This window comes from Hyperolius riggenbachi, chromosome 4 (genome assembly GCF_040937935.1).
Source record: "Hyperolius riggenbachi isolate aHypRig1 chromosome 4, aHypRig1.pri, whole genome shotgun sequence".
Taxonomy (NCBI): domain Eukaryota; kingdom Metazoa; phylum Chordata; class Amphibia; order Anura; family Hyperoliidae; genus Hyperolius; species Hyperolius riggenbachi.
The window spans coordinates 376382435-376397129 of NC_090649.1; the positions used below are offsets into that span (position 1 = coordinate 376382435).

The 14695-nt window shown below is 46.9% G+C and overlaps 2 protein-coding genes across 3 annotated transcripts in view; one reads left to right on the top strand and one right to left on the bottom strand.

Moving 5' to 3' along the window:
* SPAST (spastin) overlaps nt 1-10155 on the bottom strand; it is a 68046-nt gene extending 57891 nt beyond the window's left edge. For both annotated transcript variants that reach the window (XM_068232054.1, XM_068232053.1), the window contains exon 1: nt 9644-10155. In XM_068232054.1, the coding sequence (XP_068088155.1) occupies nt 9644-10058 (415 nt within the window). In that variant the 5' untranslated portion in view covers nt 10059-10155. The remainder of the gene's footprint in view (nt 1-9643) is intronic.
* The window catches only part of TTLL2 (tubulin tyrosine ligase like 2), a 688842-nt gene that overhangs the window by 586427 nt on the left and 87720 nt on the right, over nt 1-14695 (top strand). The window lies entirely within an intron of this gene.

The window sequence follows — 14695 nt, forward strand, 5'->3', positions numbered from 1 at the left end:
CGGTTTTGGTGTGCACTGGGCCTCTGTGGTTAAAACATTCAGTAGCAGCTGGTTAGTCATCAGACCCAACACCAACTGTTTGACAGGCCAGAGTTTATCATTCCCTTGTAATCTGAATCAGCACAAACTATAAGCCTGGATGGTGGCGATAAGCAAACCACATGCCAGAAGAGCAAGTGGCCATCTGCTGCATGACTCTACTGCCAAATACAGCTGTGTCAATATATCTGTCAACCACATCCAGCAATGTCCACCTGTCTAACAAATGTAGTGTGAGACAGCCCAGAGACACATTTCTTGCATTAAGCTCATCAACATATTACATTATGATTTTATTAAAAAAAAATAAAAAAAAAATGTATAGATTGTCTTCCCTTCAGTGACCTATTGCTGCCTCCTGACACCCAGTCATCTCTGAAACACTCAGGGCCGGGTCACACACAAAACATATCCTTGTTTTTTTAAAGAGAAAGTGACATGTGACATGATGAAATTGACAAGTGTATGTATAGTGCCAAGCACACGAATACCTAGGCTGTGTTTTTTTTTTCCTTTCTCTGCTTGAAAGCGTTAAACATCGGGTATGCAAGTTACTGTCCGGGTCGGGACTGGGTCAGACTATAGCATAACCCTCACTGAAAGCCCGTTTCCACTAGATCGGTTTTCGTTCCGAACCCGCAGTTTCCCCGCAGGCAAATCGCGTTGCGAAACTCTGCCATAGAGAACAATGGCACCGCCAACCGAATTGCTTGCGTTAGCGATTCAGCCGGCATTTCCATCCGAATCTGCAAATCCCATAGCTGCGTAACCGCAGACCCGGAATTGCCGCTGTGCGTCTCGCAGACGCGTGCAGCTGAAGTGGAAATGGACCCTGATAATTTCAGCCACAAAATACTTTCCTGTCAGTAAATGGATTCTAAAAGTGAAAGAAAAAAAAAAAAAAAAAAAAAAAGGATAAAAGGGGTCATAATTCATAGTTTAGAGCGCTGTCATACTTCAATGAAGGTGTCATTGAGCAAGACAATGAAACAGTAAAAAACTTAAATCAATCAGATTTATAAAATAAGAAGACTGTGGGGTAGCTGAAAGTCATTTTAGGAGAAGAAGGATAGATACAATTGTTTTTCTCATCAGTTTATTTTCAACTTGGATGTCCTTTAAAGCTCTGCTTAAACGCAGGATGAGGAACCTAAGTTAAAAATAGAATCTGTTTCCAATTGTTATAAAAACACCAAACGTACACAGATCTGTGTGCCACGGAAAGCAAGACGGAACACAGAGACCCAACTTGGCACATTTTGCCTGACCGGACGGGAAAATGAGTCCAATGAAAGCATATGAGAACGGACACTGTCCTCACTACGCTAGAAGGTACATCCGCATTGCCGCCATGACGTCATACTCAAGTGTCCTGCCCCCAATTCAGTCCCTTCAAAACAGCCCGGTGGCCGGGAGGATCGACATTGGGCTGCAAAAAAAAAAAAATAACAATGGGAATCCTCAGTAACAGGGTTAATTGTCATTGGATCATGCTGAACCAATGAAAAATCTCCCTGTTGCCAGGGAGAATTGGTCTGCTGCAGCCTATGGAGAGCTGTATGTTTCTACTGGCCTCCGGGCTGTTGAAGGGACTGAGCGCCGGCTAAACAGGTGAGTGGCGACGCATACGGGCGGAAATGATCGATACTGTGGACACGTAACGGACGGGTGGGATTGTTGCATGTGGATGCAGAACGGACAGTACGTATCTGATGCGCTTACCGTTTCTGTTCTGCATCCACACAAGATGAGCCAGTTCATAATCACATGTATATGCAAGGCAAAGATTGGCCTGTACAGATAATCAATGAGATGCCAATTACCACTTGCATGCAGGGCTGTGGAGTCGGTCCAAAAATCCACCGACTCCGACTCCTCAGTTTAGGATTCCACCGACTCCGACTCCTCTAATTTGCATATTACAATTTTGTTGATTAAAAGTATGTAACATGAAATTCGTCTCATAACTGCCAACGCTTAGGAATTTTACAAGACAACTGAAGTGAGAAGGATATGTAGACTACTATATTTATTCCCTTTAGACTAAAACTAGTCCTTAGTAATAGTACTTGTAAAAGGTACAAACCGGAACAAAGAACATCTATCAGGCCCTAGGCAATGTAAGTGTGGGTACATGTAAGAATGATGTGCAGGTACTCTGCAGGGGAATGAGGAGATTGTAAACAGACAACACCTCTGTGTTCAATGTGCACAGCATTCTCAGTGGATTCCCTGCAGCTCTGTGAGGAGTGCATATGTAGAGTATAGTACTACTGTGTAACAAAGAAAACCTGAGACTGATGAAATTAAAGTTTGTAGTCACCAAACCAAATTTTAATAACATATCAAATTATTTGATTTCAGTGCATACATTTGCATAAATCAGCATCAGTGCAGAATTATTTCCATCTCATTGACCATCTCTATTAGTGACACAGCTACACATCAGGCTTTATTCTTACATCATAGATGTTATTTAGTATATATATATAAGAGATTCCTGTGTACGCATCATATATACAGTCACAATCAGATATGTATATCTGACCTTAAAAATACGGGGACTGCTTTATTGAAGCAGCACAAGTAACTAATTTTGATTGGTTTATTTCATTTTTGTGGACTAAGCACAGCTATTACTGTATATATACACATTATTTTTAATGACTATTATCTGAGAAATAGAACATTTTATCATATTTTCTATTTTAATTACAGTTACAAATTCATTAGGAGTCGGAGTCGGTGCATTTTTTCCCGACTCCGACTCCAGGCACCCAAAATTGCCCGACTCCACGACTCCGACTCCACGACTCCGACTCCACAACCCTGCTTGCATGCACATTTAATTCAAATTGAAAGCATCTTGGAATTGAGCCAATAAAATGCAGTTCCTGCAGATTATGTCTGGCAAAAAATTCCAAGCTGCATACAATTGGCAAGCAAGTTGGAAACATTAGCACCTCACTGTACCTCTATTGTCATGTAAGCTATGCTTCCCCTATTCAGCTGGGAAGCATAGCTTACATGACAATGTAAGCTGGTCAATGAGATGCTAATTCCAGGCTGATGCAAATGTTATCCAAGTCTGTGCATTTTTAAATTGGCCCAATCATCAGCTTCTGAATTTAGCCGATTTCCGAGCTGCATACATTAGCATAAAATCTACATCCATAATTAGCATCCTACTGACCATACCTACTGCTGATTGATGGTTTATCATGGCTGCCCCTCTAGTCTAGGCCTCTAGGGTCCATGAACACTCAACCTCACCAGGCTTAAAGTGAACCAGAGCTCTCTAAAACAAAAATATTTATACATACCTGGGGCTTCCTCCAGCCCCATCCGCTTGGATCAATCCCACGCTACCATACCGTGTCCCCGCACTTCCGTCAGTTGGCTCCAGTCTACGCAGGAGAAGTGCGCTCTTTGCGTATCTTTCCAGCAGCTGCTGGAGAGATACGTAGAGAGCGCACTTCCCTTACGTCAGACTGGCTCCGACTGATGGAAGTGCGGGGACCTGGTACCGGAGCTGCAGACATTGGAGGACGGCGGCGTGGGAGCGATCCAAGCGGATGGGGCTGGAGGAAGCCCCAGGTATGTATAAATATTTTTGTTTTAGTGAGCTCTGATTCCCTTTAACAAAATCATCAATGCTTTTTTTGTACTAGCATTGCTTGTTACTGACATTAGTTGAAAATGGAGTTGGGAAAGGGCTATACTGGACCCATTTTTGTAGGGGGGGGGGGGGGGAAGAGTGTTTCTAGCCATGCTAGGTTAGGGGGGTGTGCAGAGTGACCCCCCTAGCAGTCCCAAACTTGCTATGGGGGGGGGGGGGGGGAGGGCGTAAGGCCATGTTTGCTGTGGGAAAAAAGGGAGGGATTAATTATTTTTTTTTATGCTAGTCACAGGCTGGGAATGGCAGGGGGTGAGGGAGGGGTACCATGCTGGACACTTTCTATTTGGGGTGGGGGGGGGGGGGGTTGGATGGGACACTTCTGCTAAGGCGTGAATAGGGGGATGTTAAGGCGATTACCACATGGCCCTGGTGGCCTCTGAACTCTTATCAGCTCAACATGAAGCAGCCAGAAGGGTGAAGTAGCTCAGGCACTACCCTGTTCTATGGTTACAGAGCTTTTCGCCACTCTCCCTTACTTTGGAGCTTGGTGTCACCCCCTCTGCTGGTGACACCTTTTGCGGCCCAGACCTACCGCACCCCCCTTTTGATGTCACTGCTCACGTGTGATGGCCAATTGCAGATGCAAGTGGGCCCCCTAGCCTTACTCTTCAGGCATGCCAAGACAAATCAAGTGATTACAACAAACTCAGGGTTCTCCCCAGAATTTTTTTCCAGCCGGGTGGCATGAAATAGTAGGCGGGTGGCATGAAATAGTAGGCGGGTGGGGCAATATGAGAAAATGCAGGGCTGGAGCTTCTGTGCGCAACTCTGCTTATAGCATAGGAGGAGGTGAGTCGTTGACAGCCGGGTGCTCATCAAAACTAGCCGGGTGGAGCGCCTGGCTAAAAGAGCCTGGGGAGAACACTGAAACTGTTTTGGAAACCTTTCATATAGCTGTGTGTGTATATGTGATTGAAAAGCAATGTATGAAAAACTAAAGAAATGAACTAAAAAGGGCTGCTTTAAAAAAAAAAAAAAAAAAGTAAGTAATCTCACCTTCACACAAAAAGTAGCAAAAAGGCATATACTGAAGATTTTGGAATTTCACCAATTCACCCTTAAATGGTGGGGAATGGAAAGGCGCACACATGCATATTTGCACAACGGAACACAAAACAGCGGCTTCTAGCAGGAGGGTTAAATTATAACGGAAGTGAGAAGAATATGGAGGCTGCCATATATAATTCCTATTAAAGGATACTAGAGCCGATGTGAACCCAAGGCGGGGTGGGGCAGATGACATGCCTCTGTCTCCCCACTCTCTGCCCCCCCCCCCCCCCACTGCAGTGCTATAGCCACTCCCCCTCCCTTTCCCAAAATTAGCGACAACATTTGTTGCTATCTCAGATGGTAAGGGAGGAGAGAAATTCACTGCTGAAATGCCTACTAGGGACGTTCCTGCAGGCTATCCAGAGCTGCTATTGGGCAGCTTTCTCTCCATGGTCGCGACCCTGCCGCTCCGCCTCCCTGCACGCTGGGAGAGAGATTTTCCATTGTTGTGACCCAGAGTTCACGAAAGTGAAAGTGGGTCTTAGCAGGCCTCAGGAGCGGTGGGGATTGCGGCTACCTGATCCGCCCAATGTCTCCTCCCCCCACCCATCCCGAGTCAGGTAGCCTAGGTTTTGTTTTTTCTTTAATTATATGAGCTCACCAAAGACTTTTAACCTCCTTGCAGGTTTTCCCGACCTGAGCTCGGGGTAGAAAATGGAAGCAGTTAGCGGTGATCCCGAGCTCAGATCGGGGTAGGCAGTGCAGCGCTTTACCTTCAGTTTTGGAGTCCCACGCGCGATCGCGCTGCGCAGCGGGACTCCAGCCTCTCTCCCCGGCAGTGTGGGGTCTTTCCCTGGCCGCCGGGATCCCCATGTCCCCGCTATTCTTCCAGGGACCCGGCGGCCAACGAGAGCAGCGGTAGTGGCATGACATCATCGAGGGCGGGGCTAATAGTTAAAACGAACTTCTCTATATTAGAGAAATATAGAAAAGTTCGTTTATATGTATATTAGCGCTATCTTGTGGTCAAAGTGAAAACTGCAGCGCTGGAGCCCAGGAAGGTAAATTTTTTATTCTGCTGCAGATCTCCCTGCCAGAATGATTTTTTTTCAGGTTTTAGGGTCTGAAAGAGTGGAAAAAAAATTGCACCTCTTTTAGACCCTAAAATCTGGAAAGAATCAGAACGGCAAGGAGGTTAAAGCAAACCTCCAAAGTAAAGAAGAAAATACTGCAGCCTGCAAGTAAAAGAAAGTTATATTTAACTGAGATGCCTTGTCCCATGACGCTGTCGGGAAGACCCCGCATGAGTTCTGGCACCATTTACTGGAGAGAGAGAGAGAGAGAGAGAGAGAGAGAGAGAGAGAGAGAGAGAGAGAGAGAGAGAGAGAGAGAGAGAGACACACCAGAAGTGTCTGGAGTCGGAGTAATTTTGGGCACCCGGAGTCGATTTCATAAACTGAGGAGTCGGATGATTTATGTACAAAATCCACAGCCCTGTTAAGTATTAGACTAAGGAGTCGGAGTCGAGGAGTCTGAGCCATTTCGGGTACACGGAGTCGGAGTTGTGGTTTCATAAACTGAGGAGTCGGAGTTGGAAGATTTTTATACCGACTCCACAGCCCTGGCGGGGTCTTCGCGGGACAAGGCTTCTCAGGTAAATAACTTTCTTTTACTTACAGGCTGCAGGATTTTCTTCTTTACTCTGGAGGTCCACTTTAATGTGTGCCCCAAGCTGCGTGCTTCCTCAATCACCTACACTTGCGCAGTTCATAAAAGTTGTCCCTGTGCCAAACACTTCTGGCCAGGCAATGGGAGTGCAATTGAGGAGGCGCACGGCCAAGGGCATGCATGAGCAGTAGCCGGCGACAAGCTGAGTCATACAGGAGCCCAGCTGCTACATGAATGTGAACAGAATGCCTGCGAGAGACCAGAAAAACGTTTTCAATGAGTCAGCACCGTCTTCCATATAAAAGCTCTTTATTGGTATCAAGGCATAAAAGCAAGGAGATCAAGCAGCCAGCGACAGCTCCGCTGTTTCGGGCAATCTGCCCTTTCTCAAGCTGTTAAAGCATATCCTCCACACCTAGTGTTCATTTATATAACACACCAAAAGAGTCAGGTGACATGTTGCGACCAATCCCACGCGTGGGGCCGCCGGCGGACCTGATGGGAAACTGTCAACCTAATATTTAAATTACATTCTCTCCCCACCCCTATTGGTATCCACATTCAGGTTGCCACCCCCCGCTCTATCTCAGCGAATCAAAATAGCAACTCACGCTGTCATCGGCGCCACGGAAGGGCGGGTACAGCGAGTCTATCCCTAATGGTCGGAGGTCTGCGGAAGGACAAAAGGGGCCCCTTTTGTCCTTCCGCAGACCTCCGACCATTAGGGATAAAGTTGTCCATACTTATGGAAGGGAGAATACAGTGGTTGGTAGGAATGGAACGTATCCATGCCTACATTGTCACATGTGTAATAGTGTGACAAGGGGGGACACCTTTACACATCCCTCTAGTGGGCGTAGGTTTCAGATTAGGGGTCACTTTTTGTGTGACTCCACATATGTGGTTTATTTAATCAAGTGTCCCTGCGGATTAGGATACGTGGGAAAGACCACAGAGCCCCTCAGGGATAGAATTTCTTCACATAAGTCGTCCATTAGGGGTGAGAGTAGGGCTCAATCTGTGGCCTGTCACTTTAAGGAATGCAGACATGGTGTGTCTCAGTTGAAGGTGCAGGTAATTGACCATGCACCTTTGCGCTTGCGTAGGGGGGACCGACATAAATTACTCCTTAAAAAGGAGGCTATGTGGATCAAAAAGCTGGGTACGATGGGGAGAGGGGGGTCTAAACAAAGAATATGACCTGCTACCGTGTATCTAGATGCATTGCTGTTATTCTTGTGATTTAGACATATATCTCTTTCTGTGTTATTACAGGTTGACATGTGCGATGATCTGGCGTGTGGGATCTCTGGCATAATCCCCTTATCCCTGGGGCCGCTGTCTATCGATGGTTTGGTGGGTGAGTGCGGGGAGTGACTCAATGTCCCTCTGCCTATTTATGTTACTGTAAATCGGACAGCCGGAGCTCTGCAGGTGGGCGGGGTTTGTACTCCCTGTGAGAGTGGAGCGTCCGGTTGCCTAGATACATGGTGACGCGACTGCCGCTGTGAGTGGACGTAAGCGGCGTCGCGTCATGGTATACGTGGTAGGTCACGTGTGTTTGTTATTGTTCAGTAGGAGAGGGACGGAGAGACTCGCTGCACCCGCCCTTCCGTGGCGCCGATGACAGCGTGAGTTGCTATTTTGATTCGCTGAGATAGAGCGGGGGGTGGCAACCTGAATGTGGATACCAATAGGGGTGGGGAGAGAATGTAATTTAAATATTAGGTTGACAGTTTCCCATCAGGTCCGCCGGCGGCCCCACGCGTGGGCTTGGTCGCAACATGTCACCTGACTCTTTTGGTGTGTTATATAAATGAACACTAGGTCATTTTTAGGTGTGGAGGATATGCTTTAACAGCTTGAGAAAGGGCAGATTGCCCGAAACAGCGGAGCTGGCGCTGGCTGCTTGATCACCTTGCTTTTATGCCTTGATACCAATAAAGAGCTTTTATATGGAAGACGGTGCTGACTCATTGAAACCGTCTACTTGAGAAGCTACCTGTAGTGCACAGGTGACTGGAGTGGAGAGCACATCTCACGTTGTCCTCGGTCCTCCATAGGTGCTTGCTACATACTGTTTCGATTGAGAGACCAGAACAACTACAGGAGGCTAGAAGAAGCCCCAGGTAAGTTAAACCATGCAAAATCTTTCACTTAAATTACCCTTTAACTTACCAGTATGTGCAACCCAAAACGCATAGAAAAACCCTAATGAAAACAGGAGAATACACAAACTCTATGCAGATAACTGGCCCAGGTTTGAACCAGGAATCCTAGTACTTCAAAGGATGAGCGCTATCCGCTACTTTACATGTTGTGTATAAGCAAGGATCATTTTAATCAGGGGCATAACAATAGACCCTGCAAGGGATGCAGCTGCAGTGGGGCCTAGAGGCCACAGGGGGCCCCATCCTGAGACATTGACAAATAAGGGCACAGAGCAAGGGGAAAAAAAAACCTTTCTGCTCTCTGCACAATTGTTCTAATGACTGCATCTGCTCAGACACTGATAAGGAATTATACAAAGTTTTGCAGACAAAGATTTGTAGGCAGTCCCTATTCAGTATTCAGCAGGGTCTTGTGTACAGTGCTGTTCTACTCCCAGCATTTCTGGGGAGGAGGTTTGGCGGGAGGGGGCCCCATCCAAAGTTTCACAGGGGGGCCCCGTGATTTCTAGTTACGCCCCTGATTTTAATACTAAGGGCCCGTTCTCACCTGAGAGGGAATCGGCAAACCGCTAGCAGATCTGCAAGAACCGCTACACAATGTAGCGAGTGGCAGTGTTCTCACTGCCGCGGTTGCGGTTAGCAATAACCGCAACCGCGCTGCATGCAGTGGTTTGCCGGCGACGAGCGTTCCACGATTAGCGATCGTGATTAGCGTGCATAGCACGCTAATCGCGATCGCTCCAAAACCGCCGCAGTGTCCAGTGATTGGGAAAATCACTCCCGCGAAACGCCGGCAGTAATCGCCGGCGTTGTGCAATTTTAAGTGTGAACGGGCCCTAAGGTAATGCGAAAGACATCCCTAGCTTTACTGGACAATATGTCCGTTTACAAAATCAAATTAGACGAGGCATAGTCCAGGCCCTAAAAATAAGGGGCATTATTTTCTGTGACAAAAAACAAAAATTGTAAGCCACCTAGTTCAACCATACATGTACTTTGCCCCAGCTGTTCCTGTTGCAGATCAGATGCTGGGAGAGGTGTTACTGTACTTGCTCTGTCCTGTGGTACTAACCCTGCTGATGGCCATGGTGCTCACCTTTCTCCTGCTCATCAATACGCAGCGCCATGGAGATGTAGTGGAAGGCCTGCTGATGATAGCTCCGCACCACCTCGGCCTCATTCCCCGGCCTATCCTGGGCAGCAGCAGCAGCCGCCATAGTCCTGTTAGAAGCAGCGCACTGGTCGCCGACTGTCCGGGCCGTGGCGCTCTTCTTGTCCGCCATAAGCCTACGGGAGAACCGCTCGCAGCACCAGGCAAACAGCAGGCCGATCTGGAAGGCAAGGAAGCGGAGCAGAGAGAAAGCGGCCAGCAGGGGGTACGAGAACAAGTATATGTTCCGCTTATGGAGCGAAGGTTCCTGGCGAGGCGGGTCTGACGGGGGCCCGGGACCGCTCTCTGGCGCAGGGGTCACCGGTTTCTTCTTGTTTCCTCTTCCGCCCGGAGAATTCATTCACAGTGCCCACAGCCGCCGCCATAACACCGGGCACACCACCCGACTGCCCCGCCCACCGCACCTGACACTAGGAGCCCTGTCTCCCCCCACTAGACACTGACATGTGGCTCCACCCACCCAGCACAAATAACATTATTATGCCAGCTGAAGTAGCAAAACTGTACCGAGAGGCCACGCCTACTCCATTGTAAAGCCGACATTGGTATTAGGAGATTGACAGCAATTTCCTGACTGACTATTAGTAGCGCCATAGCGCTTTCGCCAAAACACGCCCACTGTCATTTGTAGCTACGCCCAAAATGACTGTCATTGTTTTCCAAGAGCACTTCGGATGAATAGCAAATGACGGAATGTACACGACAGCGGTCTGATGTACATGTGCAAGCTGAGATATGAGTTTTCCTTTGTTAACAGGCTACTAGTAAAAATAAACCCTGTTTTTGAAAAAGGCTGTGTGATAGCAGGGCAGATCAGAGATGAGCCATCAAATTTCCCTGAATTCAGTTTAACTCTGAAATAATCTGAAACTGTTATAATTTTTTACAATGATGAACTGTTACATGGATCTTTAATCCAGACATGAATTATCCACCTGTCACTAAGGGGTGTTTTGTAGTAATTTTAGCAGCTTTTCTGCAGTGACTTCTGGTGATTTTGCTTCTGAATGCCTGGTGATTTCCTTTTTTCCCACTTGTGTTTCTTGTTGGTAAAATCGCTGTGAAATCGCTTTGTACAGTGACTGAAAAACGATTTTGCAGTAACCCTATACTTTGTATTCAATCGCAAATGCTGCAGGACCCACAATTGCAATTTGGGGAAATCATAATCGCTCCTGTGGAAACATCCCAATTGCCTTTCATTAGCATAGTGCTTTTGGAATCGCTGAAGATTAGAGATGGCCTGAACGGTTCGCATCGCGAACTTTGGTTGTTCGCGATCGAACGCGAACTATATGCGAGTTCGACCCGCCCCCTATACTACATAATTAGGGTCAACTTTGACCCTCTACATCACAGTCAGCAGACACATGGTAGCCAATCAGGCTACACTCCCCCCCCCCCCCCCTTATAAAAGGCAGGCAGCGTCGGCCATTTCCCTCACTCGTGTGGCTGCAGTAATTAGAGAAGGGAGAGCTTGCTGCAGAGAGACATAGGGAAAGCTTAGTTAGGCTCTTGTTAGGCTTGTTAGCTTGCTCCTTTCTGATACTTATTGCTAAAAAGCATACCTCAACGCTCTTTTGCGAGCTAATGTTGTTCTTGTGATCTATTTTTTGTGTGTGTGTGTCCCACAGACACTTGCATATACAGCCCTGTCAGTCAGTCGCAGCTGGCCCTTGGCCCCTTGGTAATTCCTAATGTGCCACTGCCAGGCCCAGCACATTCAGTGACTACCTGTGTGTTTGACAGCTGCACATTTGTAATACCAATCACTGCCTACCTGTTCAGTGCACCTACCTACGTGACCGCACGCAGTGTTATATATCAGTCACTGCACCTGTTCACGGTACCTGTGTGTGTGACAGCTGCACATTTGTAATACCAATCACTGCATACCTGTTAAGTGCACCTACCTACGTGACCGCACGCAGTGTTATATATCAGTCACTGCGCCTATTCACGGTACCTGTGTGTGTGACAGCTGCACATTTGTAATACCAATCCCTGCATACCTGTTCAGTGCACCTACCTAAAAGCTTCTGAGAGGAACTGACGGTTGAGGTTAGTATGCAATATTCATTTGCAGCTTCATTATGTGTTTATTTTAAATAATTTTACTTGCTTCAGGTTCCTTTTAAAGCAGATCTCCAGATCGCAAGTTAAAATCCGTCAGCCTTCCGGTAAAATAAAGTAATAGTTACCTGCGCTGCCTTGACCCTCAAAGCTGCCACAAAAACCCTTGAATAACCCGACTTCCAGCGCATGGCTCCACCTCCCAGAAGTAAAACGCGAAGAGTTTACTAGAGTAAACATCTGGACGTTTTTCTCCAGGTAGGAAGTGGAGGCGGGGCCACGCAGCAGAAGTCGGGGGATTCAGGGTCTTTGGGACGCTTTGAGGGTGAAAGCTGCGCAGATAACTATAATTTTATTTTACAGAAAGGCTGCTGAATTTAAACTTGCGGGCTAGAGATTTAAGACACACTTCCTTAGGCCAAGTGTCAGTGCCTGAACACATTAATACAAGAGGTACTCAATACTATGCGCAGTTCCCAAATTGACCTGCCAATGTGGGAAGTGGGCGAAAGATGTGGCCAAGGTCAAAGGTGGCTGGATAGTGTACTGGTTAACCCTCCTGGTGGTATGAAAAATTCCGCCAGGAGGCAGCGCGGCAAGTTTTTTTTTGTTTTTTTTTTGTTAAATCATATGATAGCCGCTGCTCAGCAGCATCCCCCCGCCCGCTTCGATCGCCTTCGGCGATTTCCGATCAGGAGGGCTTCTCTCGTCGCCATGGCGATGGGGCGGGATGACGTCAGCGATGTTGTGACGTCATTAGGAGTCCCGATCCACCCCTCGGCGCTGCCTGGCACTGATTGGCCAGGCAGTGCTCGGGGTCTGGGGGGGGGGCGCGCGCCGCAACGGATAGCGGCGATCGGGCGCGGGGCAGCGGCGATCGGTGTGCTGGCGCAGCTAGCAAAGTGCTAGCTGCGTCCAGCAAAAAAAAAATTAAGAAAATCCGCCGAGCAGGGCCGGAGAAAACCTCCTGCGCGGCTTACCCCGAACTACGTTCGGGGTTACCGCCATGAAGGTTAAGGGCTCTGCCTTTGACATGGGCGACCAGGGTTCAAATCCTGGCTAGGTCAAGTATCTAAACAGTTTATAGCAAAGGACTTGGGTTCAGAAAAACGAGGAGGTACAGTGCGGTTTTGACAAACTCTTGTAGAAAAACTTTATTAATACAAAATATAAAAAAATGTTTAAAAACTTTTTCAATTCCACACACATCATTAGTCTTCATATAATCAGATCAAATGCCATGGGGCATGAATGATTGAAGCTAATAAATAAGTATTGTATTCTGGCTTGGTATAATTTTGAAGGAGATTTTTGTATTTTACAGGCAACGACACATGTTCGTTTCGGGCTCCTTATATCGTAAATTTGCCCTTCATCAGGCCGCAATACAAGTTTTCTAAAAAAGCAAACAATAAAAACAAATATTAAAACTCAGAAAACAATAAGCTCAAGACAGAGCAAAAAGGGGAAGGAAGAAAAGCTCCACCATTGTGATTACTGGTATGAAATGCACCTGGTCCAGAATTAATTCCAAACCTACACACCAGAAAGAGAATTAGGATGTAGACACCAGAAACTGCAGTGATTATATAAAGGCTCATGCTATAAAGTAAGGAAAAGGAAACCGTAACTTTTTGGAAGAGAGTCTAGGGCAGATCTGCGTCCAGGGCTAGTAAATATCAGTCCATGCGTCACTGCCACTAGCCAAGAATCCCTGAAAAGCACGCACCATTCCAATGAGAAAAATAAAAGTCATTTAGACCACCAAAAGTCCACCAATGCAGCCCAAAGTGCGCAATTCAATAGTATATAGTCCAAATGCGAATATTTTGAACACAATGTAAAATACACTGGCACAAACCTGTATGGCAGGAAAGATTAGCACAAGGCCAGAGAATTTATAAAGTATTGTACGCAGGCATCCAAACCAAGCGGATGCACATAAGGATCTGTAGAAATACAGGAATAAATAAATATATATGTATATACTAAGAGTAAGATAAAGGTACCCCAACACAGAGCGCCCCCAACACATTCTCTAAACTAAAAAGGCATAGGTCTGATTGGGCCAGCATAACAGCACAAGTCCCTCCACACAATGACAAAAGCCCTTAACGAAATAAGATATAAACCCTCAAGGTAAATTTATACAGTGCTATAACTGATATATATCTATCTCTTTCCATACAGTTGAATGAGCCCAAAGAGTGAAGTCCATACTTACCATTCCACGGCGTTATGGAGAAGAAGCGCTGCTAGGCTGGAAGTCCTAGCTGTAATGGCGCCTATCGCTGTTTAAATATACGCACTCGGCGTCCTCTCATGGTCTGCGCGCCTGCGCGGGCTAATAGCTAATCAGCGTCCTCCTATTTTTCTTGTGTGTCTCAGCGTATATCCGCCGGGACGCACCGTCACACACGTATGCACGCAGGCGCAGTCATGCGCCAATGGGGACCCAGCCACACGAATGGGCGGTCACAATGAACGCCATCCAGGAGGACGCTGATTAGCTATTAGCCCACGCAGGCGCGCAGACCATGAGAGGACGCCGAGTGCGTATATTTAAACAGCGATAGGCGCCATTACAGCTAGGACTTCCAGCCTAGCAGCGCTTCTTCTCCATAACGCCGTGGAATGGTAAGTATGGACTTCACTCTTTGGGCTCATTCAACTGTATGGAAAGAGATAGATATATATCAGTTATAGCACTGTATAAATTTACCTTGAGGGTTTATATCTTATTTCGTTAAGGGCTTTTGTCATTGTGTGGAGGGACTTGTGCTGTTATGCTGGCCCAATCAGACCTATGCCTTTTTAGTTTAGAGAATGTGTTGGGGGCGCTCTGTGTTGGGGTACCTTTATCTTACTCTTAGTATATACATATATATTTATTTATTCCTGTAT